The sequence below is a fragment of the Triturus cristatus genome, chromosome 2_1 (genome assembly GCF_964204655.1).
Source record: "Triturus cristatus chromosome 2_1, aTriCri1.1, whole genome shotgun sequence".
Lineage (NCBI taxonomy): Eukaryota > Metazoa > Chordata > Amphibia > Caudata > Salamandridae > Triturus > Triturus cristatus.
Window position 1 is genome coordinate 696,166,339 of NC_140581.1, and position 26,371 is coordinate 696,192,709.

Consider the following 26,371-nt stretch of genomic DNA (forward strand, 5'->3'; position numbering starts at 1 on the left):
CATATTCCCATATGTAGGTTTGCCCCTGCACCCTCTACAACAGACTCCTCCGACCGACTATCCCAGGCGTGGTGGCCTAGCCCATGCGCCAGATCCGCCCATTATTCTCTTGTCCCTGGCTAGCTAACTTTGAATTGCAGGAGGTCATTGCATTAATGCCATGAAGGACGCAGCTTTTTCTGAAAAATAAAACAACGTTCAAAGACCACTGTACACAAAAGGGAATTTATTGCATTTAAATACAATGCTAATTTTAAAATTCTATTCCTTCTGAAAAATAAAATGCAGGTTACAATCAATCTTTTTGAGGAAATTGCTAAAGTCTGCAAAGTACATTTAATACATGGCTGCAACGTTGTATCAAGACAGAGTTTTCAAAGGTTGTTAAGGTTAGTGTACTACATTTTAAAACTACCCTGTCCATGGTTGCTAATTACGGCATAGACAGAACATAATGATCATGCAAACATTACAGATGGCAAATAAACGCAGAAACTTGTTATTAGACGACTTCCCCTTTACAGTACCAATACAATGAAAGTATTTCATTACTAGTGTCTTTAAAGTGGACCATAGAGACAGGATCTAATGCCTTACACCTGCTGGTGGACCCAGTCGCTTTTGCTGTTGCTCCAAACAGGATTAAGAGTACACCAATTGGAGCCATTATCAAACTGTCCTACTGTCGCGATACCCGACATACAAGTGGTGCAGTTCAGCAGCTTGGTAACAACTGTAACATAGTCTCCGCGTCATGGCCAGCCCCAGGAGCGCAGGGAGCTGCAGCTTTCTAATCATCAGAAGTTAGTTATTCTCCTGAGTTGCAACTGTTGAGGCCTATGACAAAAGAAAATCACAATTAACACAGATACCACCACCATGAAGGTCTCTGTTGGCATGCTTGTTTCAAGAACATACAATAGTTTCCTCTCCATATGGCATATCTCTCCCCGGCTACTGCTTTTTTTTTTTTTTTTTTGCAGTAGTGCAGTTTGGGAACTGCATTTTGTAGTATGTTTCGTATGACTGTAAAACGTACAACAAAGTGCAGTTTGTCAATCAGGCCCAGCATACTGAAGCTCTTCTTGAATATAATAAAATCATTGAAAACTTGAAGCCATGCCCCTTGATAATACAGGCAAACATCCAAAACGAAACCTAAAGAATGCAGCATAAGTCGAGGCAATTAATCACAGCGATAGCAATGAATCCTGGCTACTTCTAATTGCTGCGGTTTCATTCTGAGCTCATCTAAATCATCATCAAAGCTCTGTTTTTAACAATCTGCGAAATGAAACATTCACTTGGCTGCTGTTGAAACATTTTTGACCGATTGTTCATTTTTCAAGAAGAACCGAGATTCTAAAGTTCAAAAAGTACCTAAAATAAGTATTGGCAATCTCTTGTTTCAAACCTTGTAGTAAAGAGCTGGTATCAGTGGTACAAATAGACCAACACGTCAGTAGTAGGGTCAGTACAGTCTTCTCTTACAGGGCTACCCACCATTCCTAATTCCAGCCAGAATACCAATGCTAGAATAGGGGCTCAGACCCCACCAGAAGCCGCAAACTGACATTTACCAAATCTAGTATGGTCTCTGGGATCTCGATCCCCCAGGCCGCTGCCCCACATATCGAATTTGGAAGTATTACATGTGCCTTGATTGCAATAAGCTACTGGTGATGTTGAATTTTCGGCGCAAATCCACAAGAATTTCTGCAAGCAATTACAAGTATGGTAGGTTAGCCAATGGCAAAGAAGCTTACTTTAAACTATTCCAAAACTAAGGAGACTCACGGATCAAAGAAACTAAACACATTGTATATTATTGGGTTTTTAATTAGAAATAGTTGATAATTTTGTGTGTTTAGTGGGTGATCTTTCATTGTCACGATAACTGAAACAAGCATTGTGAAACTGTTAGTACTCAGACATACACTTTTCAGCCTTGATTATCACTGTGTGCTTTAGTATTCCCTTTTAGATAAAATTAACAAATCTATTTGCGATTATACAATCCTGTTTTCAACTCAAGTGTGTACATCTGCTGATACTATCCTATCTAACCTTAACCCTTCCAATGCGGTCACATTCGTCCACACAGATGTCTCTCTTCCGCGTGCCATAAGCGTTCCACAGCACTTTCGCAATCTTTCTGTGAAGCGATGGAGACACAGCCTAGGGCCCATGCCATATTTCTTGGTCATGTGTGGATCAAGGACACCGCTTGGCCGGTCATGCCCTGTTGTTTCACTCGCACCCCAGCGGAAAGGACATTGACCAGCCTGGTGCGTTTGTAACTGTGCAAACATCTGATGCAAGTTACAGGTTCCACCCTGATGCAGCTAATCTGAATTCAACTAATCTGGCACCATCTTAGATTGCAAAGGGCATTGAAAGAGCACTGATACAGAAGTTTGAGAACAGAAAAAAAAATCTGCGAAGAAACCTCAACAATTCAGGGAATGAAGGAGATAAAATACCTGGTAAGTTACGCAAAACATGTACCTTTACAGAAACATGAACAAAGGTGTGAATGGGCATCAATATTTGTCATAAAAGCTCCAGAGAGTTGGTAAGCGTGTTGCTGTTGGTGTAGTGTATTACGTGGCATATTAGTTGGAGAATAAATCAGATGTCTCAGACGCAGCATGAGTAGACAGGGTATTTACCATGTCAAAGCAGTGACACGGATTCTGGTCTAACGCCCATACCCAGGTTATAGGCGGACTTTGAGTTCCCTTGGTGGTGGGAAATTATGTTTAAATACAGAGATTGATGTACGAGTGGTTTCCTCCAAATGTCGGTCTAACAGATTATACTAAGATTTACCAAAGTATTTGGTTTCCCAACCAAACCTGATGAACATTTTCGGGCAGACTACACTTGATGGCTGCTTTGATTCTGAACTTCATTTATTACAACAGTACAGACATACAGAGCTAGGGCAGCTGAACCTGGAACAAGCAGGACATGTTGTGTCACTCCTGAAACCCAACGCATATACTAGTCCACCACTAATCCTGTTTTTGGTTCCGGAGTAGCGTGCTACCCGCCAAGAAGCTCTTCAACATCTCATCAGGCATAGCAAGCACTATATAAATGCAAACCCTTCCCTCTTCCATCCCTCCACTATCCTTTTCAATCAAAATAACAGACTAACATGTCCACCCCTCAAATTAATTTCATATTCCCCCAGACTACTTCACCACTAATCTTTTGGTTCGAGTAGTGTGCTACTCGCCTAAAAGTGCTTGAACACCTCATCAGGGGTAGCAAGCGCTATATGAATGTAAACCTTTTCCCTCTTCTATCCCTCCACTATCCTTGCCAATCCAAATAACAGACTAACATATCCACTGCTCAAATTTAATTTCATATTTCACTATACTAATTCACCACTAATCCTTTATGGGTTCCGGAGTAGTATGCTACTCGCTGAAAAAGCGATTTGATGCCTCGTCAGGGGTAGTAAGCGCTATATAAATGCAAATACAATACAATGTAAACTTGAGTTTTCTCAAAGGCTTCCGGGTGTACCCCACCGTGCCATTATTCTTAAGACTGTCGGTACCAACCTAGACCCTGATGTTTCCATCCATTCAAACATGTCAAGTATTCGTTAAAAACCCCGTCCCCGTCAACTTACAAAAGGCGTCCTGTTTCCATAAGTGCTCCAAAACGTCATCTTGACTTTACTTTTGTGGCCCGTTCTTTGATCAAAGGTTTGGCAGCTGTCAAAGGGTGGGCTGTACAAATGGAGGCTGACGGCGGGCTCTGTGTGACTGGAATTCTCCACGCGATGAAGACCAATGGAGTCTGGAGAAAGGACGAGAGCAGAGGTTAGTGGGAATGTGACGGCTGGCTGAATGCAAAGTGCAAGCAACCAAACGGTGGCTAATGGTCCCACCCGTGCAATTCACAGCAAGATACAGTATAGACGTGAGTTACAAACCCTCTGAAAACTCAATGAAAAGAGGCTTTCAAGGACCCAACAATTCCAGCACTCTGCCTTCTGTCGAAAGACTACAGAGGAGGGGATTTGGGGTAAAGGCATGCTGCATGCGCTGAATTCTTCCAACCTCCCACCGCCCCCGTCTGGCATCCAACTGCTGAGGTTCTAATGAAGCCCACAGACGCTTCTAAGCCAAGGCACGGTTAGTGATTAGTCAGAAAATGAAAAAAACATGTTGTGAGGCAGATGTTGAGTTCCATTTGTATACAGGCTTTACATCCCCATAACATTTCAATAGTGTTGAACTAGGACAGAAAGCAGGCCCTGGCACAAAAATAAAAGTGCCCACCCTCATTATTGAATCTGATACCTAAACAAGTGGTCCATGTTTGCAAATTGGGGCAGTTTTGAACTTGTAAAAATATGATGTATGCTTGTTTTGTAAAGTATGAAAGACTGCGTGAATTTGAACTGGTGCAGGGAATGATTTTTTAGTAACAGGGAACTCATCTTTAAAAAACAGTCCCACAAACAGTCAAAAACCGTCCCCCACACTACTGCCTTGTCAGACCGGCCCATCAGGCAACGCTTGATTGCCCTCCAGGGCAGTCCGAGCCTGAAGATGGAGGAACGGCTGCTTCTGGAGGTAAGATATCCAAATGTTTGCTTTGAAGGGGAAGTGACTTGTTATACCTGTTCTGTCAAGGAAAGGAGAATCCAACACCCTTTGTTCGTGCAAAGAACTAAATAGAAATCGAGTTTGAAAACGAAAGATTCCTCAAAAGGTCTGCACTTCACATTTACTGTCCAGTTAATCATATCTTGCGCTCTTTCTGCCATCTCGTCTGTCTCGCAGAGTTTGTCATCATCCTTGTCTTCTTCTCTAGTGTCACCGGTTAGACCCTTTGTTCAGCGCACAAAACCCTGGACCGGTCAATACTCGGCGTGGTGCTGCAGCAGCAGGGTGTGGGCTCTGGTGGGCACCATGAGAGGCAGGGAGTGTGGAACAGCCTTCCTCCTTTCTAGCAAAAAGAGGAGCCACCGTGTATCAAGAAACCTCTAACCTTTAGGAGTAGCATGTAAACACTGGAAAACGTGTCTGTATAACACCTTGCCAAAGCCTAGGCAGCTGCTACTTCCCGTTTAATAGAGATAATGCTGAAGCCAAACGGCCACCTATGATGGCAAAAATGTTGGATGATATTGGGGCTGCTCGGCCCTACCTTTGTCTACTTCTTCCTCACTGTTTCCCCTTTAAATTACATTTAGATTACTGGCATGCTCATTGCATATGAAGTGGGGACCCTCCGTTTTATCGTCTATGCCTAAAATGTATATTATAAATACTAGTCTCAGGATTACTTTTCTGTGGCCTTACATCTGCTCTGTGTATACTTATCCCCTTCCTTAAATTTAGAAGTATCCTGGTACAGACTGCTATGGGAGATGTGGGTTTGTCCTACTTGCAGGTAGGAAAGGGCACACAATAGGGACTCCGGTTGAGATGCTAACAGCGCAGATAACAAAAGACCCCCCTTTAATGAACATACACATTCACAAACTTGTTTACAGTACCCAAATTGGGAAACGGCCGTTACAATGTGGGCTTAAGCACGCAGACCGTTTCCCCGTAAGCGGAACAATGCTTGCCTTAACCACGCATATATATGCCATAACCAGGCAGTCGGTGTTTTAGCTGTCTGAGCTGTTGGGCGGGAGACGAACCGGAAGGATTGCGAAAGTAACAAGCATTGACATAGCCAATAGGTCTCGCCTTTGGGACCTTTTAAGTGTTTAGCCATGCAACAGTTGCATAACTAAATACTTATAAGGTCCCAAAAGCGAGACCTATAGGCTATGCCAATCGGCCGTGTCGCCGCGAAAGTGAAAGTGATCCCCATCGCGATCACGATCAAACATCAAAGCGGCCGTTGGGCTGCGAAAGTGAAAGTAATTGCGGTAAAGCACGGCGTGCGTGCCCGCGCACATGCACTGTAGCTCTAGGCTGGCCTGGTAGCACTTTTTGGAGCCCTCTCAATAAGTCTCGCCAGACCAGCACATGCGCTGGGTCAGGCGGGACGTAAAAAGGACCAGGACGCAGCTTGGTAAGTTGGGTTGGGGTTGGGGGGAGGTTTTAAGGGTGGGGGATAGTTTTAGGCCTCGGGGCTGGGGTCGGGGTAGTTTTTAGGGCAAAGGGCCAGATTTTAAGGCTCAGGGCAGGGAGGCAGTTTTCAGGGCTCGGGGCAGATTTTAGGGCTCAAGGCAGGGTGCTGGGGAGAGGTAGTTTTTTGTGTAGCGGCAGGTTTTAAGGCTCAGGGTAGTTAATAGGGCTGGGGCAGGTAGACAACAATGAAGGAGGGACGCATTTTAGGGCTCGGCGTAGGGGGGGTGGTGTGGGATCTTTACCACACATATACCTTTACCATCTTGCCTTTACAACAAAATTAGTTGTAAAGGCATGCGTGGTAAAGACGCGGTTGTTGTAAAGACCACGTCGTTTAGGCATCCCTGGAAAGTGGGATAGAATCAGAATACAACCTGTGCGTAAAATGTAAATACACAAAATGTGTAGCTGACAAATTAAGAGATAAAAACCTTTGTGAAGTGTTAACATAATATGATTTTATTCAGGAATTGTCCAGTTCTTTATTCTGAACAAAACGACCAAACTCACCACTGATGTAAGCGCACTGATTGGTCTTCAAAATGCGTTCAGATTTCTTCGACATTTCGCCCTTCATTTTCTGATCTGGCCACTCAAAAAGAGTTTCCTTCAGGTTCCCCTCCAGCATCTTCATGAAGCAGTGCGAGTCTGTGTGATCATGGATACTGCTGCAGGGGTGCAAAGACACAAGGCATCAGTAATGCTGAACGCAGCACAACTCTGGCTTAGAAAAAAAAAGAACATCAAAACAAGTGGATATGGATTAAGTAAATGCATGATTACATTTAAGAGTAACAACTTTACAATGTCCTGCATAGACAGGTATGCACTGTCATGATTCGCTCGCCACTAGAAGATATGCCTGGTGGACATTCCAATGTTAGACTAAGCTTCCTGACCTTTTGCTACATCCGTTCACGGCCTTCTACCCTCTTGGAACATATTCTGAACTTGGTTTTATGAAAGACCTATGTCAGGTTTTGTGATAGCCAGTATGCTATTAATTCGAAAGACAACGTTTTCCAGAACTCTTGATTTGAAGGCATAGATCAATACTAATTTACAACATCCTGGAAAACTTTCTTGATGTGACTCACGTTGCAGATACATGCTTGCTGTTGCCATTTTGTGTGCTCCTGTGTGATTGCCAGGATTCATGGGCACATGACAAGCTAGGGGTTATTTTGTGTCCACAGTGAGGATTTGTTTATGTTTCTTTTTATTCCAACAAAAGGCACCATACCCACAGACCCTGCCTTTGTGTGTGTATTCTTCATGTGGATATTAGCAGTCAGTACCTGTGCAGCAATTATATATGAGGAATGTACTAAGCTTGAGTCTTACTGTGTGGAGCTCCTTGGTGCTTTACCCCACATCCCTTTATTATTAATATTGTTATATGTATGAATTGTACATCCTGAGTGTTAGTTATTTTGAAGTGCCTCTTTAGTGCGTGTTTTTTCTTAGCATAGATTTTCTTTGTTACCCTCTGCAGAGCTTCTCCATTTAATCAGTTCTGTGATTTGGGGCAGCTCAGTGATCAATATTTACTTCACTTTGTCTACCCTGCCACCACTCCTTGCAAGATCCGACAGAGTTTGCCAGACCCTTGACACACAAACGTGGTCTCTCTTAGGAGATTAAATTACTGAGAAGCATGTTTTACAATAGGTAGCATTTCTAAAATATCTGTCTATCAGAATATAAAGGTTTCTAGTCGTGTGACTAATTGATGGTTCTCCTGCTCAATCACTGGCTAGGTGAAGAGGGGATTCTCTGGTTAACCAGTGACGGTTCCATTGTTTGTGTATGCATATTGTGCAATGGGCAACGTTATTGTGACAGTACAGTGTGTTTGTTCTGACTGGCAGTTTCTCGATTCAAGAGAAATATGCAAGTTAAGCACTCGTTATTATGTGCAAAGCCTGACATATACAGGTTTAATCAATAGGGCTGGCTCAGACCATACTTATTCCAAGGTTAGTAAATTGATAACCACTGAATTGAGTAATATTAACACCGGGGTTTGAAAATGGCCCGCTCTGAAGGGTCGCCCCAAACCTTTTGCCTTCCTCCTCTTTTTCTGACATAGTTGGCTTTAGGACTCTGCACACTGTACCACCAGTGCTGAAGTGCATGTGCTCTCTTCTCTAAAGATGGTATAATTAGTTTACGCCTGTTTGACATATTTGATTTACTTGTTAAGTGGTATACCATATACCCAGGGCCTGTAAATGAAATGGTACTAGTGGGCCTGCAGCACTGATTGTGCCAGCCACAAAAGTAGCCTTTAAAACATATCCCAGGCCTGCCACTTCGACTTGGCATTTACATTTAAAACTAATTTCTAAGTTTGAAACTCGCCTTTTATTAGACATAAGTCACCCCTACGGTAGGCCCTAGTTAGACCTAAGGGCAGGGTGCTGTGCAGATGAGAGGTAGGACATGTACTGGTATGTTTTGCATGTCCTGGTAGGGACAAACATCCTATTTCGTTTTTCACTACTCTGAGGCCTACTCCTCTCATAGGTTAGCATTAGGAATTTGTTAATACACTTTTAAGCTGTAATTCCTAATCAGAGAAGAGTAGCTTTTTCCTGTTTCGTAGATTTGGAATGGTAATGACAAGTCCTCTTTACTGGTGAAGTTGGACTGAACATTACTGTTTTAGGAATGCCATTATTAGAAAGTGGATACCGCCTATCTCCAATATAAGCCTGGGCTGGTGACAGCTACACTCTGCATTCCCTCTAGACAGCCACACACAGGAAGGATAGGCTTATAACTTGTCGCTTGGATTACGGGAGTGCATTGCTGGTTTCAGAGAATGACACATTGCTGGCTAAACTACAGGTCGTTCAGAATACTGCAGCCCGGTTGATCTGTAACTTACCTGCTAGGTTACCATACTAAAAGAATTACATTGACTGCCCATTAAAAAACAGTCAATCTTCAAACTCTGTGGCTTGACTCACAGGGCCCTGTAACAGTCTCAGCCCGTGTTCCTTTGTTCAAAACTGAATTAGTATCTGCCTTCCAGACAGTTAAGATCTTCTAAAAAAGCCGGTCTACAGATCACACGTATTCGTACTAGATTTGGCGGTAGAGCTTTCTCATATCTAGCTCCATGCCATTGGAGCAATTTTCCCTTCCATATCTGCACTTGCCCCAATCTCATGAATTTTAAAAAGATGCTCAAAACGTATATATACCATATAGGTGTGTCTGAGTACCCATCTTCATACATTTGTATTCTGATGGCCTTGCCTGGGCAGGATGGAAGAGAGGGTCTGACACTTGAATAGGCAGTGTCCTGTCCTCACACAAAGGACTGATTACCCCCCACAGATAGCCTGGCAGGCAGGTCTGGGTTGAAAGGAATACTTGTACACTTCAGAGAGATGCTTTGATGTCACCCCTCACAAAGGCACTTTTGGGTAGAAGTACTGGGTCTCTAACCCCATCAGAGCAGACACTACTGGACTTTTAATTGACGGAGTGCCAGAAGAACTGCTGTGGTGCTTCAAGGACTCAACTTGACTGCTGATCTTGAAGGCCTGCTTTTCTGTTTGTAGCCCTGCTGCCTGCTCTCTGACTCTGCTGAAGGAGAGCTGAACTCTGCGTTCACTCCAAGGGCTTGTTGGCTTGCCTCCTGTTGCTTAAAGACTCAGGGATATCAAAGTCTCTACCCCTGCTCTTGTGCCTGGCTCACTGGAAGTGGCCCAGATACTTTCAACATGGATATCAACGCATCTTCTGTGCGAGTGTAGCAGAACCGGCGCATCGACCCGGTTGCGGGAGTAAAAATGGCGGATTGCAACAGAACTAGCGATTTGCCTCCAGAGATCAAAGCATCGGACAGTGTTTCCCTGCTGTTGCACTAGGTGAGATTGACGCATCCCACTGACTGCATGGCAGATTCCGGCGCATCGCTCAATGCCTCCCAACTCTGGCACCTGTCTTCCGAATAGGCTTCACTGCTTGGAGAAGGCCGGTGCATCTCATTGTTTGCAACCAGGAAAGGTACTTTGTTCACCGGGGCCAGCATGGGTCCTGTACCCAGCCGGCGCACCATCACGGTTGGCCTGAACTTTGACTTCGCCCTGGTCCAGCGCTACCTTAAGTAAATTTTAGAGCTACTTGCTTCTAAACGCTTTATTCAATGTATTCTTCTATACATTGGATTTTTGTTGCTTTGGTCTTGTTTTGTTCAGAGTATAATAATCTATTTTTCTAAACCTGAGTGGAGTCTTTTTGCGGTGTATTCATTGTATTACTGTGCGTGTTGTACAAATAATTTACACATTACCTCTTTAGATAAGCCTGACTGTTTTTGTGCCAAGCTACCAGCGGGTGAACACAGGTTCTCTTTTAGTGTGTATCTAGCATACCCTGACTAAAGCAGTGGTTCCTGTCTGGCCTATGTGCATACCACAGCCAACCAGGAATCCCATTTCTTACAACCGGTTACCTGCAGATCTATAATATGACAAAAGCCTGGTAGCAAGCAACACGCAAATATATACCCTTGAGTTGAGTTGAATGGAAGCAGGCATCTCTTGCTTCTGAATCATGGGGCCCCACAACTTCCCAGGACCTCTGCGACAAGCTCAGCTCACACTTCCATCTGAAGATCAAGACCCTCTACGACACTTTCAACGAACAGACGCAGGATACCACCTCCCCCCACTATGCCGCCAATAAGCCAACCATCATGACCTGGAATCCCGCCACCATCGAACACATCACCGCTACCATGAAGAAAACCCACTCAGGAGCCCCAACAGACCCCTGCCCACCGCACATATTCCACAGTGCCGCCATCGCACCCAAACTTGGTCTAACCATCAACGCCTCCTTCATGTCCGGCATCTTCCGGATGACTGGAAGCGGGCGGAGGTTAAACCCCTCCTCAAGAAACCCACGGCCGACCTAACTAACCTGAAAAACTACTGGCCCATCTCTCTCCTCCCGTTCGCGGCCAAAGTCACCGAGAGACTCGAGAACGCCCAGCTGACCACCTTCATCGAAGAGTACTCCATCCTAGACGCCTTCCAGTCTGGATTCCGTAGCAACTACAGCACCCAGACCGCCCTCCTCGCCGCCACTGAGGACATCCGCATGCTACTCGATCAGGGTCACACTGCGGCCCTCATCCTTCTAGGCCTCTCCGCAGCCTTCGACACCGTGTCTCACCGCACTCACGCAGCTAGACTTCACGACACGGAGATACAATAAAAACCACCCTCGACTGCATCCAATCCTTTCTCACCGGCAGAACCCAGAGGATCAGACTCCCTCCCTTCACCTCCAAAACCACTGACATCAACTGCGGAGTACCCCAGGGATCATCGCTCAGCCCCACGCTCTTCAACATTTACATGGCCCCCCTCGCCGCCATCGTGAGACAGCATGGGCTCAGCATTGTATCCTATGCCGACAACACCCAGCTCATCCTCTCTTTCACGAAGAATCCCGAAGACACCAGACTCTGCTTCCAGGAAGGAATGAAGGACGTGGCAGACTGGATGAAAGACAGCTGCTTGAAGCTCAACTCAGAAGACCGAGGTCCTCATCCTCGGACCCTGCACCTCTGCCTGGGACAACACCTGGTGGTCCTCTGCCCTCGGGAATCCACCCACTCCCACAGACCATGCTCGAAACCTCGGCATCATCCTCGTCTCCTCTCTCTCCATGAACCGCCAGATCAACGCCGTCGCTTCCACCAGCTTCAACTGCCTGCGCATCCTCCGCAAGACCTTCAAATGGACCCCCCCGACTGCAGAAAAACCATCACCCACGCACTCATAACCAGCAGACTGGACAACGGCAACGCCCTATACGCCGGAATCAACAGAACTCTACTAATCAGACTCCAGACCACCCAGAACGCCGCTGCCAGACTCGTCCTCGGGACTCCACGTCACGAACACATGACCCAACACCTACGAGACCTCCACTGGCTCCCCGTCGAGAAGAGGGTCACCTTCAAGCTCCTCACCCACGCCTACAAATCCCTCAACAACATCGGACCCAAATACCTCAACCAGAGAGTATCCTTCTATGTACCCAAGAGGAACCTCCGCTCCACCGACCTCGCCCTGGCAGAGGTCCCCCGCATCTACAGAAACAGAACAGGCGGGAGAGCCTTCTCCTACATCGCGGCCAAGACCTGCAACAAGCTCCCCGTTAACATCAGATGCTCCCCAACCCTGTAAACCTTCAGGAAGGACCTAAAGACCTGGCTCTTCAACTGATTCATAGCTACGACTGATCCGGAGCTGCCCCCCACTCCCCCCCAGCGCCTTGAGACCCTCACGGGTGAGTAGTGCGCTTTATAAACCCTTGATTGATTGATTGCTGTTTCAAGAGTTTCAATAATGCCGAGTCCTTTGCTTGGGAATGGCTGGCAGCCAGAGTCGCTGCCAACTCAAGTACGGCAGAGTTCTGAAAGAGACAGTACTGTCAAAACTAGACTGTGGGGGTGCTCCTGTCCAGAAGATTCTGCATTAGAAATGGCAGAGAGCGTCATATGGCAGCAGGTGCAGAAGGAGGGATAAGGGAGGACCAGCAGTATAATATTCTTAGCTCAGTGGACTGGGGTAAATGTAGAACCTATTTAGGATGTCTCTTAATGGAATAAAAGTGTACTGTGCAATGTCCAAACATACATTTTTACTCCGGTCAAAGCAAATTCATAAAGGGTAAATGGCATTCAGATACCAAAAGCATATAGGACTTTAGCATACTAGAAATGTGCAATCAAACTGTACTTGCACATGCAGTATTATCATTACAGACCAGGTATCTGCACTCTATCTCGATATCCCCAGGTGGAACAGAAGAAAGCATGTGAAAGGTCAAAGGGAAATCTATCTCCTATAGTAGGCTGTGATCAGTAATTCAGTTTGGGGATCCATGGCTCGGATGGCTCGGATGGGCAGAACTTGTCTATATGAACATTTACCATTAACTTGATAGGCAGTGTATCTTAGGCCTGTGATCTTTTATTTTTATTTGTTCATAGAAAATTCATAACAATAGCATAAATTGACTTCGTTGATACGTGCATTCAATATAATTAAAAGATAAAATGTTTCATCATTTTAATTTAATCAGTGTTCAAAAGAGAATAAGTTAAAAGAGAAGCACAAACCCCGACCAATCACACATTCATACGAATTCATTCAAAACCCATGCTCCAGACACTACTCCCTCCCCCATCGGAAATCCTCATGATGACACAAGGAGGGCACCCTTCCTCAGTCTTCCATCAATGTGTCTTTGCCAGGGGGGTACAACACATGGTTAACACATGTTTCTGTGGCCTCAATAATTCACAACCACCTTCTTCAAGACCCCTTTTTCAGTGTCTTTTTCTATATGAGAATATGAGGTTTGTATAGCTGTTATGCTCTATGATTCTTGCACTGTGCATGTCTAATCAACTACTGGATGTCTCCAGACCTTATATGCGTTGTTCATAGCTCTTTATTGGTATATTGCAAAATCCTCACATCAAAGATTGTGTGGAATATGCCACTGTCCACTATTGTTTTTCCAACCGGCCTCTACTGAAATAGGCAAAACATGAAAATATATAACAACGTCCCACCATTTCCAACGCCGTCCTCCTTTGTAGCAGTCCTTCCTTACTAAAGCTTTTATTATAGGTTGTGATGTGATTAGACATGAAGATTTTCCTACTGTGATATTTTCTAGGATTTCATTTTTTTCATTAGATGCAAATAAAACACAACAACAAGGGTACAATTGGAAAAGTTACCTGCCATGCCCTTCACCCCAGCACAAGATCATCAAATTGAATTTTCCATTGCCTTCATCCACAAGATTGCGCGTGTATCTGGAAAAAACAGGGGTGAAATGTTATTTGATGCAAACTATCATCACCTGAAAACAAAAACATCTGACGTACATATCGTATGTGGTGAACTATTGTCAAGTGTTTTTTCGGTGCGCACAGCTGAAGGGGCACTAAGCACACATAAGAGTTCAAATGTTGGGATTCCCACTAATCAGGTCATTATGTATTTGGTCTATGATGGAAAGTTGGCATTACTCAGTGTCCTTGGCTCTCTGGGTAGATGGGGATGAGCAGTCAAGGGCTAGATCCAGGGAGGTGGTATAGGGCAAGTTTAAATATAGAACAATTCATGATAACAGTTACAAAAAGTATGTGACAGTTCAGCCACATTTGTGAGTAGACAACACTTATAACAGAAGAATGTATGTATTTACAGAAAAAAATGAAGTTCACTTGAAAGAAAGTGTACACAATGAACAATGCACAACAAATAAAACAATATGGTATAAAAACCAGGGCCCTTGGTATACACACTGTTTATGAGGACTGCAAACATTGGCACAAACCTACAACACCAAGCACAATGCCATGGCACTGAAGTTTGAGAACTGTTGGTAATGTAGAAATGTGCACTTTATTACTGATCACGGTCATTAGCTAACACAATCAATGGTACAGGTGTACACGCCTAGTCCTTAGACTTACTTGCAAACAGTCTCCTGACTGGTCACGGGTCTTTCGGACCCAGCTCCAGCGCTGAGGCTCCCGCTTTGCTCTTCTCTCCTTCTCTATCACTCTCTCTCCCTCTCTCAATTGCGGTCTTGCCACAGTGGTCTCTATAGTGTCCTCCTGGACAAGTTCTAGTGTTCAGGAGTGTGATGCTGTACACTGTACACCCACCCATCACAGGAGTCAACCGTCAGGTGACGGTCCTAATAAAAGAGGCCAGTTGCACGTGCCCTAGGCCAGGTATAATCACCATACCACTGTTTCCATGTCCTTTATTCGCAACTATGTGGGCCTGGAGCACACTACTCGATAATGGCGACGAGGGGGGCTGACCCTGCATTTATGCTGGTTACCACTCTGCTGTGCCTCGTGGGGGAAGTCTAGCCCGAGGCAACCCTGCACCTACTGCCTGTAAAACAGGGCAAGACTGCAGCTACCCAGAGACTGGGTCGGAAGACATCTACAGTCGATTTCCCTCCAGCTGCCCACCATACTCAAAGGCCCCAAGGTGAAGGGCTGTTCACTTCCAGCAGTTGGATGGCCCGCTGCCATTTGCCTGTTGAGTGGCTGAATGAATCAGCATCAGTGTGAAAAGTTAAGGAGGGATCAGCGCTGACAAGAAAATGTGCCCTAGACCTCCTCTCAAGATATGGCAGGGTCCATGACTGTATATTCCCCCCCACCTGCTGAGACGCCCATGAAATACCTCCGCCTGCCGCTGTCAGTTTCGGTGAAGAGACAGCGCCTTCGCATGCAAGTCACCTGTGAGGCCGGCATGGAATGAGAGGTGCCTTAGTAGCAGGGGAGCAACTAGACCCGAACTTCTGGGGGGACTAACACTCCCAGCCAGGGCTGGCCCTAGCATAGATCGCACATGGTGCAACAGTCTTTTTGGGCGCCCCCTCCCCCATTTCATCCTTCTTCATTAATTCCCTCCCTACCACTCACCAACAATGCACCTCATCTCTCTATAGCACCTTTCTGACAAACATTTCAGTTTTTATAGTTCACTCACACTCAGTTCTGTGGTCTGCATGGATGTGAGTGCATGGTGATCAGTGTGAGTGCATTGTGATTGCCGCGAGTGCAGGGTGAGCACGAAAGGGAAGGGCGAAAATGAGGAGTGAGTTGTCTGACTGAAGGGTGTATTCCCAGACACTTGAAGTAACTCAACATGTTATTGACAGTGGCAGATATAAGTTAAGCTATTGCTATTATGGCATTAATCAGGGATTGAGGGTGGAGGAAATAAATAATGTGCTGATCCTGCAACAAACTTCCAGTCTTATGATTAGGGTTGCCAGCTCATTATTTTGATGTCTCAGACAGTAAAAAACATAAGTAGACACCTAAAGCCGTATTTTCAGCATTTATCTGTGCATACTTCAAACAGCAAATAGAATTAGAAAGCACTTTTAATTGTGTTGTAGGGCTGCCTGAATGATCCATGGCTGATAATTAAACGGAACAAGGACAGAAAAGTCACATTACAAATGAATACATACTTTTTTATTTATAACCTTATTTAGTGTCAAGACGAGGTCTTTGCAGGAACACATGGCTGGCATTTTTCTTTTGGCAACCCTACTTTATATTCCTCTTCATTAAATGCATTCTCACACTACGGCAGTAAACATAAAATACAAATGTAAGGAATAGGCAGCGTGGGATCCAAGGGAGTACTGGAACCAGAAAACATACTAAGCCTCGGTAACCAGTTTACAAAGGTATGTAAATACGAAAATGGTCTTTAACGACCTGTGAAAAACTCGAGCATGTCGGATAGAAGACTCCAGACACTGCCCAGCCGATCCCACATCAGCTAGAGCTGCAGTAGCCTTGGCTGAGACACACAACAGGGGGTTGGGGGATGGTTGGGGAGAGGGCTGAAGCCCTCGGAGCCCTCTGAGCCCTATGGGTGTTGCGTGCCTGCCCAGTAGTCATTCATGACACGCCCGCAGCATCTGTGAACCTGCCACGGCGCCTATACACGTGGCTGCTGTGCCACCGACCGTGAATCTGGCGCACCGTGACTGATAAAGCAGCCTCAACTTTGCAAACACGCAGCTGCAACACTGCACCTCCCTCTGCAGCCCCTGCCTGCAGTGGCCTCTTACTCATTGTGTCGGGCGGCCCTGTCTGGTATTTACAGCGAGTGAAAACTGAGGCCGTGCCAGCGCTGCACATAGGCCTGCGCGCCAGCACTGGAGACCCGCACCGGCAGTACCAGGCCCATAGCCAGAAGTATAAGTTTGGCGGGGCATGGCCCCACATAATAACAAAAGGTGGTTCTGGCGGGAAGTAATGGTTTCTATCTGCAGAATCTGTTTTTAAAAAATCTTTAATTTTGGTGATATTTGAAAACAGATAATTTATTTTCCTTCTGTATATTTCGCTACAGTATGATCTCCGAGGATGTGAGTGACAAATTGCAAACAGTGGGCTGTGGACATTCCGAAAGATTACTGAAAATATTCGCACCTAGTCTTACAACTTAAGCACATTAGTTAAAACCTTACACAAAACAGAATACGATTTAAAGCCAGTTTTACAGGAGAATTGAGGGTCGCTCACAAATTGCATAAAACATATTAGAGTGATCACATTAATCAAAAAGGGATCTAATTTAAATATGGCTTTACTGTAGAATTGGGGTCATTTCCATTAATTTTTTATAGAAATACTGGCAAATGGTATGTGGTTCAATTATATATGATTTGAGGGTCTCATTAAAGATAACTTTGTAGGTAGGGTTGCTGTTGGTCCACTAAGCAATGGTAGGAGTTATGCCAGATAGCCTCTCTGAAGAGAGGGAGTAGTACATTTTAAAGCTTTTCTGTCCAAAAGCATCAGTGTACTAAGACTGGATTTTAATGTTAACACAATAGAACAATTGAACTTAATAAACATAAATGTTTTCAACTGATACATATTGGTGCCATCACTGTGGAGCCTAGTGGATATGCTTATACTCAATATGTGTTCACCAATAATTCTCTGAAAATCCGACCATTACCAATTATTTCAGTCATTGCCAATTTGTTCCAATTACCAAACTTATAAGCCTGAAACTATAAATAACCACCCTGAGTTTACAACAGACACACACAGGCGCACATGCACACACACGCGCACACACACTCTGTACTGAAATGGGCACACTCTGTGTACTGATTATTTATATGCTTTCAGACCACTGTGTCCTTAATTTTAGTTCACTGATGCTCTTGCAGATTTGAAAGATCACAAAAATGTACTCCCTCCCAAACACATCCTCTTTGAGCTCTAGATATAAATAACAGACATCAATGCAGAATGGCATGAGATAGATTAGAGGAAGTCAGTCTTTGTGAGAGCAGTGAAAACAGCAAATGTTTAAATTCAGAACAGTGGTGTCCGGTGATGTTTCAAAGTGCAGAGCATTGCACTAGTAGGCAAGCAAACAAAGGTTGCAAACCTCACTCTCTCCATAGTATTCGGAGAGTTGAGGGGTTATGCCAGATAATGGGAAATTACAAATGTCAGGCATCTCACTGTTTCATGCATACACAACATACAGAGCCACGTGTTTTACAGGCTCATACACAGTGCTACTAATTTACAGAGTTCTTACAGGTTTAGAGAGCACATTGTATAAAAAAACAAGACGAGCTGGTACCAGCTCTCGCTTCTGAAGAAGTGAATCTGTTTCTTCCAGAAAGCGACCTCATACTCTTGCATCTAAACAGTAGTAATGCCCTGTCCCATTGCCTACGAGATCCCACACAGGCACTCCTTACACGCATCCCACTTTCTGCAGCACATCTCATCCACAGCCTGAAGAAATGATCACATCACCTACAACATGATGAAACTGCATTGGCTCCATTTGCGAACCGCATAATCTTCACAACTAGCTGCATCATTTACAAAGTTATCACGACCAACACGCCCACTAATATTGCAGACCAGCTCACTATCTCCGGTGGTTCTCACCCACTGGCAGCCCAGACAGCAGACTAACAAGTGTAAAAAAAGAAAAGCAGCAAGTATTTTCCATCTATGCACCCAAGATCTGGAAACAGTTTGTCTTACCCTCCCAAACCTCTGCGACGCTGCTTCAATGTAGGAAGGAGGTGAAGACTGGCCTCTTAAAAGAATATTACATCACAATAAATTAACAATCCACAACCCACCTAAAACAATTGAACTAAAATAAACATAGATAGTTTCAACTGATACATATTGTGGTCATCACTGTGGGGCCTAGTGGATAGGCTTGTACTCAATAGGTGTCCAACAATAATACTTGAAAAATCCGACCATTACCAATTATTTCAGTCTTCAATCAGCTCCACAGATCATTGCCAATATGTTCCAGTGACCAAAATTATAAGCCTGAAACACAAAAATAACAACCCTGAGTTTACAACACTCTCTCTCTCTCTCTCACTACTGAAATGGGCACACATTGTGGACTGATCATTTATATGCTTTCAGACCACTGTGTCCTTAATTTTAGCTCACTGATGCTCTTGCAGAATTGAAAGATCACAAAAAGTACTCCCTCACAAACACATCCCCCCAACGACCAGCCTGAGTGGAACCCTACTGCTGCCCCCATGATGCCCTGTATTTTATGGTAGGGCTGTCAAACATATACTGATATAGAAGCACAGTGCACATGCCCAGCCCAATCTGTGCTCTTGCAACAAAGCAAGGCTCAGGCTGCAACTATCAGTGACAGTATTTTGTGTAATTAATTTTGTTTTAAAAGCAAAAATGTTTGCTTTTTACGAAAACACAGCTGGTAAATAGAAAACTGGTGCTGGGGGACTCAGGTGGCCTGGGGAGGTGTGGGCTCTGGGCAAGGGCCCATTTTGCCCATGCCTTATAATGTCTCTGACTCACCTACCATCCGCGCCTCTACAGTCAGTACTTCTGTGCTGGGCAGATGAGCTTGAGGAAAGCCCAGAGCAGTGTGTTCTCACTTCATGTCATCGTGCTGCAGTGCCCCTATTGATATTAGCGAGGCTCCAGCTTGCAGCTATCGATTCCGACCCCATGTACTGGAGATTCATACTAGTATTATTCATTGCACCCACATGTGCAGGGCAACATCAGCTCAGCCCAGCCCCCTTCCTCTGGCGCTCTTCCTGTCTCGTTCTCTTCTCTCACTCAGGAGAAGATGGAAGGTTCTTTCGGTTTCACAATTAGTAATGAAGCAGGGCCCAGGCAGCAGATCAACTTCAGCTCAGCCCAGCCCAGCCCCCGTCCTCTGGTGCTCTCCCTGTCTCGTTCTCTTCTCACTCAGGAGACGATGGAAGGTTCTTTCGGTTTCACAATTAGTAATGAAGCGGGCCCCAGGCAGCAGATCACATGCACTCTTTCAGCTGCCAAAGTTAACTAGATATTTAAATACAAGTAACTCAAAGGCCTTTCAGTTGGGGGAGCCAGAGCATAATAGGACCTGGTGGGCCCCGCTAGCCACCCAACCCTTGGCTACGAGAAGCCCAAAGCTTCACCAGCCAAGATAGCTGACAAGAATACAGTGATGCCAACAGACTGCAAGGCCCTGATGATTATCAATGTGGGGGAAGAGAAACCTGCTGTGGTTCTGCCCCAGGCAGCAGGTAGAGACATTGCTGTTCTGCTGAAAGTGCTGCCCCAGCATGCAGAAAGTAGTAGACCTCACACCACACCAGTCGCCCGTAGCACATCACAAGGGAGTAGGAAAACGCCCTTGCAAAATTGCCAGCATGTGTGGCTGCCATTTGTCCGAGAAGCAGCCAGTAGAGGGAAGAGAGGCCCCACAGTACTCTAGAGACTGCATTCAAAGCAGCCAAAGAACTGGTAGAAGAGAGCACAGCATGCCTTCTGTGGACTCCCTAGTGGGCTGAAGGATAGACTGTGAACTCCAGCTGAAAGAGAGCACCAAGATGCCCAAAGGTGCCCTGGACAAGGGAAGCGTCAAGTGGCCAAGCAAGGTCCAGCTAAGGTAATGGGACCCAAAGCAGCCAATTCCCAAGCAAGCCCCATAAAGGCGTAAGGAGAACGTGCACTGTGCGCGCAACCCTCTGTGGCTGTCAGAACGGACACCACTGCAAGTTAGAAAACAGGAAAGCCAAGTGCCAGAAGAGGGTGTCCATGAAGAAGAACCAAGAGCGCCAAGTCAGAGGTGCGCTGAAGCCTGCACCTGAAGCTTGACAGCACGGGTAGGAGCCCGGGAGAGAGAGAACGCTCCGAAAATGCTGAACGGACGAGGCTGCCCCAGTTGGCCACCCGCAACACAGAATGGCCACCGTTGGCCCAGGATTGAGCATGTCACACAAAGTCACTGACCCTGCCAAGCATGCCTGAAGAGCAATTGCTGTGACGGCGCAGACTAGGGCGCAAGACTTATGCCCTACAGCAAAGAAGATGAAAAGAAGGTAAACCTCCATCCAGGTAGAGAAGATCCCGGAGGAAGGCACTGGACGTGTGAGAGGTCCACACAAAGAAGAATAGCCAAGTCCTACGTAAGGACAGACCAGCGACAGGTCCGCAGCAATGAAAAGATACAGTCCTAAAAACTGGACGCAAGCAGCGAGATGTGCATGTGGATTGAACATGAGACAAGTGGCATGATGCCACATCACTGAGAGAAACCTGGTCGGAAGTAGAGAAGAGTGGCGCAATGCCATAGGGTGAACAACCACCACAGGGGCACACGACATAAGGGAGAAAAACGATAAGATGGAGGACTCATGCCACTACCGTAGAGGGCATTCATCAACACAAGCCAGCCACCAGGGTGCAGAGATGTCACTTGGGGAGGACAAACTGTATGCCGCCACCAAGCACAATATGCGTCCAGGCTTCATGCTTCATAGTGCGACCATCCAGTCACTGTCACAAGCTGCTTGGCATTCATAACATTCAGGCTAGCAACTGCACATGCCGCAGAAATAAAAACTACAAGTGGCTACAAAGTCCCTACAGCCCTCCTCACTCCAAGACATCGCCACCCGTAGACCAAGTGCAAGAAAGTAATAGTCATGGTTACCAGATGCATCACCAGAACAACCGAAGGAGCATTGCACCACCAGAGTGGATCCAAACGCCTGAAACATCCGGAGACCAACAAGGCATTCCTGGTGCCATGGGGGCTGGTCACCCAGAAACCTGCTGTGTGCCCCCGTGAACCTGAAGCCTGCCTGTTAGACCTGGCACCTTGGCGTGGGTCTCCCTTCCATTTATTTGCTGTTGACTCGTGTTTTTGCTTGTTATAGATGCTTTGGGCACTGTGCCACTGCTGTCCAGTGCCACAGTGCAAGTGCTCCCTATGGTAAATTGATGTATGGATTAGTGATTCCATGATTGGCTGGTTTGGTTTACTTGTCAGACCCTAGTACAGTGCACTGAGTGTGCCCAGGGCTTGTAATCCAAATGCTGCTGGTGGGCTTGCAGCACTGATTGTGCCACCGACAGAAGCAGCCTGTAAAAGTGTGTTTCTGGTCTGCCATTGCAGAGCCTGTGTGCAGCCTGGTACTGCAATGTTGACTAGGCAAGTGCACCCACTTGCCAGTACCTAAACCTTCCCTTTTCTTCATATCAGACACCCCTATGGTAGGCCCAAGGGCAGGGTGCATTGTAAGTATAAGGTAGGACATGCCCTGGTGTGTGTGGCATGTCCTAATAGTGAATTACAGCCATTTTTTCGTTTTTCACTATTGCAAGGCGACTTGTTCCCCATAGGCCAGAATGGGCAGTTTGATTATTACATCTTATAATCCTAACTGACTCCGGGAACTAGGTAGAAATTCGAGTTTAGTATGCTTAAACTCAGAATGATAAAATGCATCTTTTAGTGCAGTTGGTTTTAACATTCTGTGTTTGAAAATACCACTTTTAGAAAGTAGGTATTTTCTTGTCTAACCATCCAAGCCTACCTCTGCTAGGTTGTGTATTCCTTGTCTGGAGTTTGAGTGACAGGGGCTGGGGGATTCCAGGAGACAGGGTGAGTCAGCACAGGGCTGAATAGATCTGCATGTAGATGGGTGGGAGGAGTTGCACCTGGGACCTGAATAGGGCTGTGCCTTCCCTCCACAATGCTGGCTCCACCTCCTGTGGTGTGTCTGATGTCCCTGGCCTGCACTGTGAAAGGAAAGAAGGAGTCTTGTCAACAAAGTGCTCCAGGACTGAACAGAACTGGTTTGGACTAGGCAAAGGCCTCTCTGCCTTCAGAAAACAAAGAGAAACTGCGTAAAAAAAGGGGGACCGAGACCCCAGAACTTTAGATCACTTTTGGGAAACAAGAAGAAACCTTTGCTGAGGAGAGGAACCAGAGAGACTGAGGAGAGACTATCCCTAAGCTTGAGGGATTGGCCTGCAGTGGTTGCCTGACTGCCAAAGAAAGGAGAGAGGAACTTTGTGTGTACTTTCATCAACTTGTGTCGGATCTCCAAGGGCTTGAGAAAGAGCTTGCCTCCTGCTGAAATCTCAGGGACAACAGAGACCTAGCCAACCACCAGCTCCTTGACAGCACATAATCAGGATTCAGACCTTCCAGCAGTATAGACACAGCCCTTATTGCAGCAACAGACATCTGGATGCTCCTCGATGGATGAGATACTGCAGTCCTCATCCTACTCTACCTCTCTGCAGCTTTTGACACAGTCTCCTATCCCATCTTGATCAAACGACTTCACGAGGCTGACATCAAAGGACCCACCCTCTAATGGATCTCCACCTTTCTCACCGGAAGAATCCAAACAGTCAACATGCTACTATACTACTCGGAAGCCCGGAAACTCATATGCAGAGTTCCGCAGGGTTCCTCACTTAGCCCAACCCTATTCAACATCTACAATGACTCCACTGGCTAAAGTCATCCACGCACACGACATCGACATACTCACCTGAAACGAGAACATGCAATGATTTGTCCCTCTCAAACAAAACACCGTACCAGGAACAACTTCAAGATGAACATGGATAAGACTGAATGGTGACTTCCAGAAAAGATGCCTCACTGTACAACTATATCCGGTGGCCTACAGATGTCTGACCCTTTCCCAAACCCCAGCACACAGGCAAAAACCTCAGCATCATTATTGAAAGCAAGCTGGACATGTGTGCCCAGGACAACACCCATCCAACACCCTACTTCCACACCCTGAGGATACTGAAAAAGGTATATAAGGGGCTATCTAACAACACCAGGAAGACTTTCACCCAAGCCCTCATCACCAGCAGACTGGACTATGGGAATACCCTATATGCAGAAATCTCTAAAAAAAACTCACAAAATGATTTCAGACTGTGCAGAAGGCAGCAGCTAGACGGGCCCTCAACCTCCCATGCTGAGCTCACGTCACACCACACGAGGGACCTTCACTGGCTCTTGATACACAAGCATGCACAATTCAAGCTCTTCACACACACAAAGCACTTAACAACAAAGGCCTACCTGAGAAGCTGTGTACAGTTCCAACAACCCACCAGGCACTTTTCGTCAGCTAAACTCTATCTAGCCCATGTCCCATGCATATGCAAAAACAGACCAGGAGGTTGAGCCTTCTCACCCATCACTCCTAAAGCATAAAATGACCTTTCACACCAAATTAGAACCTCCTCTTCTCTTGTATTGGATTCAGCAAAAAACTGAAGATCTGGCTTTTCAAGAAAGTCCTCATGTGGCTAGCCTCACATACCTGCAAAGTGCCAGGATACCCTCCTGGGCGATAGAGAGCTATAAAAATACACATAACATAACAATTTGCGGGCAAAATAGAGTATCACATTGCTCTGGACGAAATGAAGTTACTTTTTTACGAGTCAGTAACGTTTTAAGTTCGCAAACGCCCAAATCTATACAGAAAAGAAGAAAAGCAATGGCAAAAGATTGATTGTTTCTCGAAGTTCAGACAATGTTTTCCTTAAACCCAGAAACAAACCTACATTCTGGGTATAGGGTTAATGCTACCGATCGCAAAAACAGAGATAGCTCAGTGCAGGCAGATCGTACAGGCTCTGGGTCTGGGTCAGCAGCCCCTAACTCAGGAGCGGCCTGTGCAGGTCAGAGCAGTAGGTAGGGTTGGGGGATTCGACAGATGACCACGAGGAAAAATGGAATCATTAATTTTCCTTTGTAGTCGCCTGTTGAAATCCACCCGCCCTCCCCCCAACACCACCAACCGGCCCCACTGCTCTTACCTGCATGGGCCGCTGCTGCCCTAACTCAATGATTAAAAGGGGCTGGGAGACCACTTTGTGACCCACTGGAACTGCGGTAAATCCACAGGAACAAAAGAACTTGTCTCAGGCCACAGAGGCTTTTCTCAAAGTGTCAATCCAACCAAACGCTGGGAAACAGCCATTACAACGCGGTTAAAACCACAAGAGGCCGTTACCACGAAGCCATAATCAGGCATATGCCTTTACCACGCATGCCTTTACAGCGAATTTCGATCTAAGAGCATGAATGATAAAGACATTTCGTGGTAAAGGTTTAGGCATGCTGAGCCACCGCAATTTGAGCAAGGTCAAAGGAAGAACAAAATAACGAAAGAGGGTGCAGTGAGGGAGGTGCTATAATGATATGAAAAGTTGCAAAATGTTTCACTACTACAATAATAACCCTTCGTTCTCGAAAGTTTCTGCATGTGGGTTTTAACATTCAATTCAAATCTCGAAGTCTGTGTCCCTTTAAAGTTACTTCGAAAAGTTAAAAAAAATAATCTGAAACGTCCCTTCAGTTTTACGGTCACAATGAAATTGAAAACGTTTTAAAGTTATCTCATGAGAAAAAGGCCCAACCTGGTTTCTAGCAAAATGTTCCATTCCCTCGGAAATGGAAGGGTGAACTATGAAGCCAGCTAATCGATCTAAGGGAATCTTTGCACATCCCTAGTGTGCTAACTAGACAGTCCCGCGCCGCCCATTTATTCTTGTGACAGTAGACTTCTGGGATAGTCAGTCTCAAGCTTCTGGTAAGGGGGCAGTGAGCCTCTAGGTGCTGTCTCTGCTTCTCTGGACTCCTTAGGCTGGTAGAGACAGCAGCAACAGAGCTAGTCAACAGAACTTCGGCAGGAGCTTTCAGACTCCTCAGATCCAGCAGGAAAAGGGCAGCATTCAGTTCCATGTTCCAGAATCTCTAACAGCAGCAGGGCCAAAACTCGCCCAGGTTCAAAAGGTATTCATCAAGCTTTATTAAATCCACACCTTATGTTCCCGGGCTCAGGGACCTGGGACATAAGCCACAAGGAAGACAATGCGTCGAACATATAAAACGGGTCTGCAGAAATATGGCACAAATCAAGTGTTTGTACAGGTTTCTACACCCAGCGCATTTTGATGCTACTTTAGGGTTTGTAAAAGCTCTTTAGTTTCCCAAATGTGCTGCTTCAAGTAGTGCATGACACTTCCAAGCGAGGGAGGTGCTGACAGCCACTCCTTGATCAAATCCGTGCATTGGAGGCTACTCAACATCCTACAGGATTTCACATCAGTGTGGCCATAGGTTGTGGGGTGGCGAGGCAAAATAATACAGCGCACCTTTAGAATTCCCACCTCTCCCCCACTCACGAAGGTGTGGAACAATACTGTACATCTTTTGCAGAGCCCTTCGGAAACTCACAAGAGATGTTTCGGGGGGAGCAAAAGCCCCTGTACATAACACTTAGATCAGGAGCTACTTCAGAGCCCCAGCACCTATCCTTTGTAAGAGAGCAACTGG

General features: G+C 45.8%; 1 protein-coding gene across 1 annotated transcript in view; it reads right to left on the reverse strand.

Annotated features, from left to right (window-relative positions):
• Positions 1-209: 209 nt before the first annotated feature.
• The window catches only part of CDO1 (cysteine dioxygenase type 1), a 52,282-nt gene continuing 26,120 nt past the window's right edge, over positions 210-26,371 (reverse strand). The window contains exons 2-5 of the mRNA XM_085632640.1: positions 13,906-13,983; positions 6,630-6,787; positions 3,650-3,819; positions 210-837 (exon numbers count right to left, since the gene is read on the reverse strand). Of these exons, the coding sequence (XP_085488766.1) occupies positions 805-837; positions 3,650-3,819; positions 6,630-6,787; positions 13,906-13,983 (439 nt within the window). The 3' untranslated portion in view covers positions 210-804. The remainder of the gene's footprint in view (positions 838-3,649; positions 3,820-6,629; positions 6,788-13,905; positions 13,984-26,371) is intronic.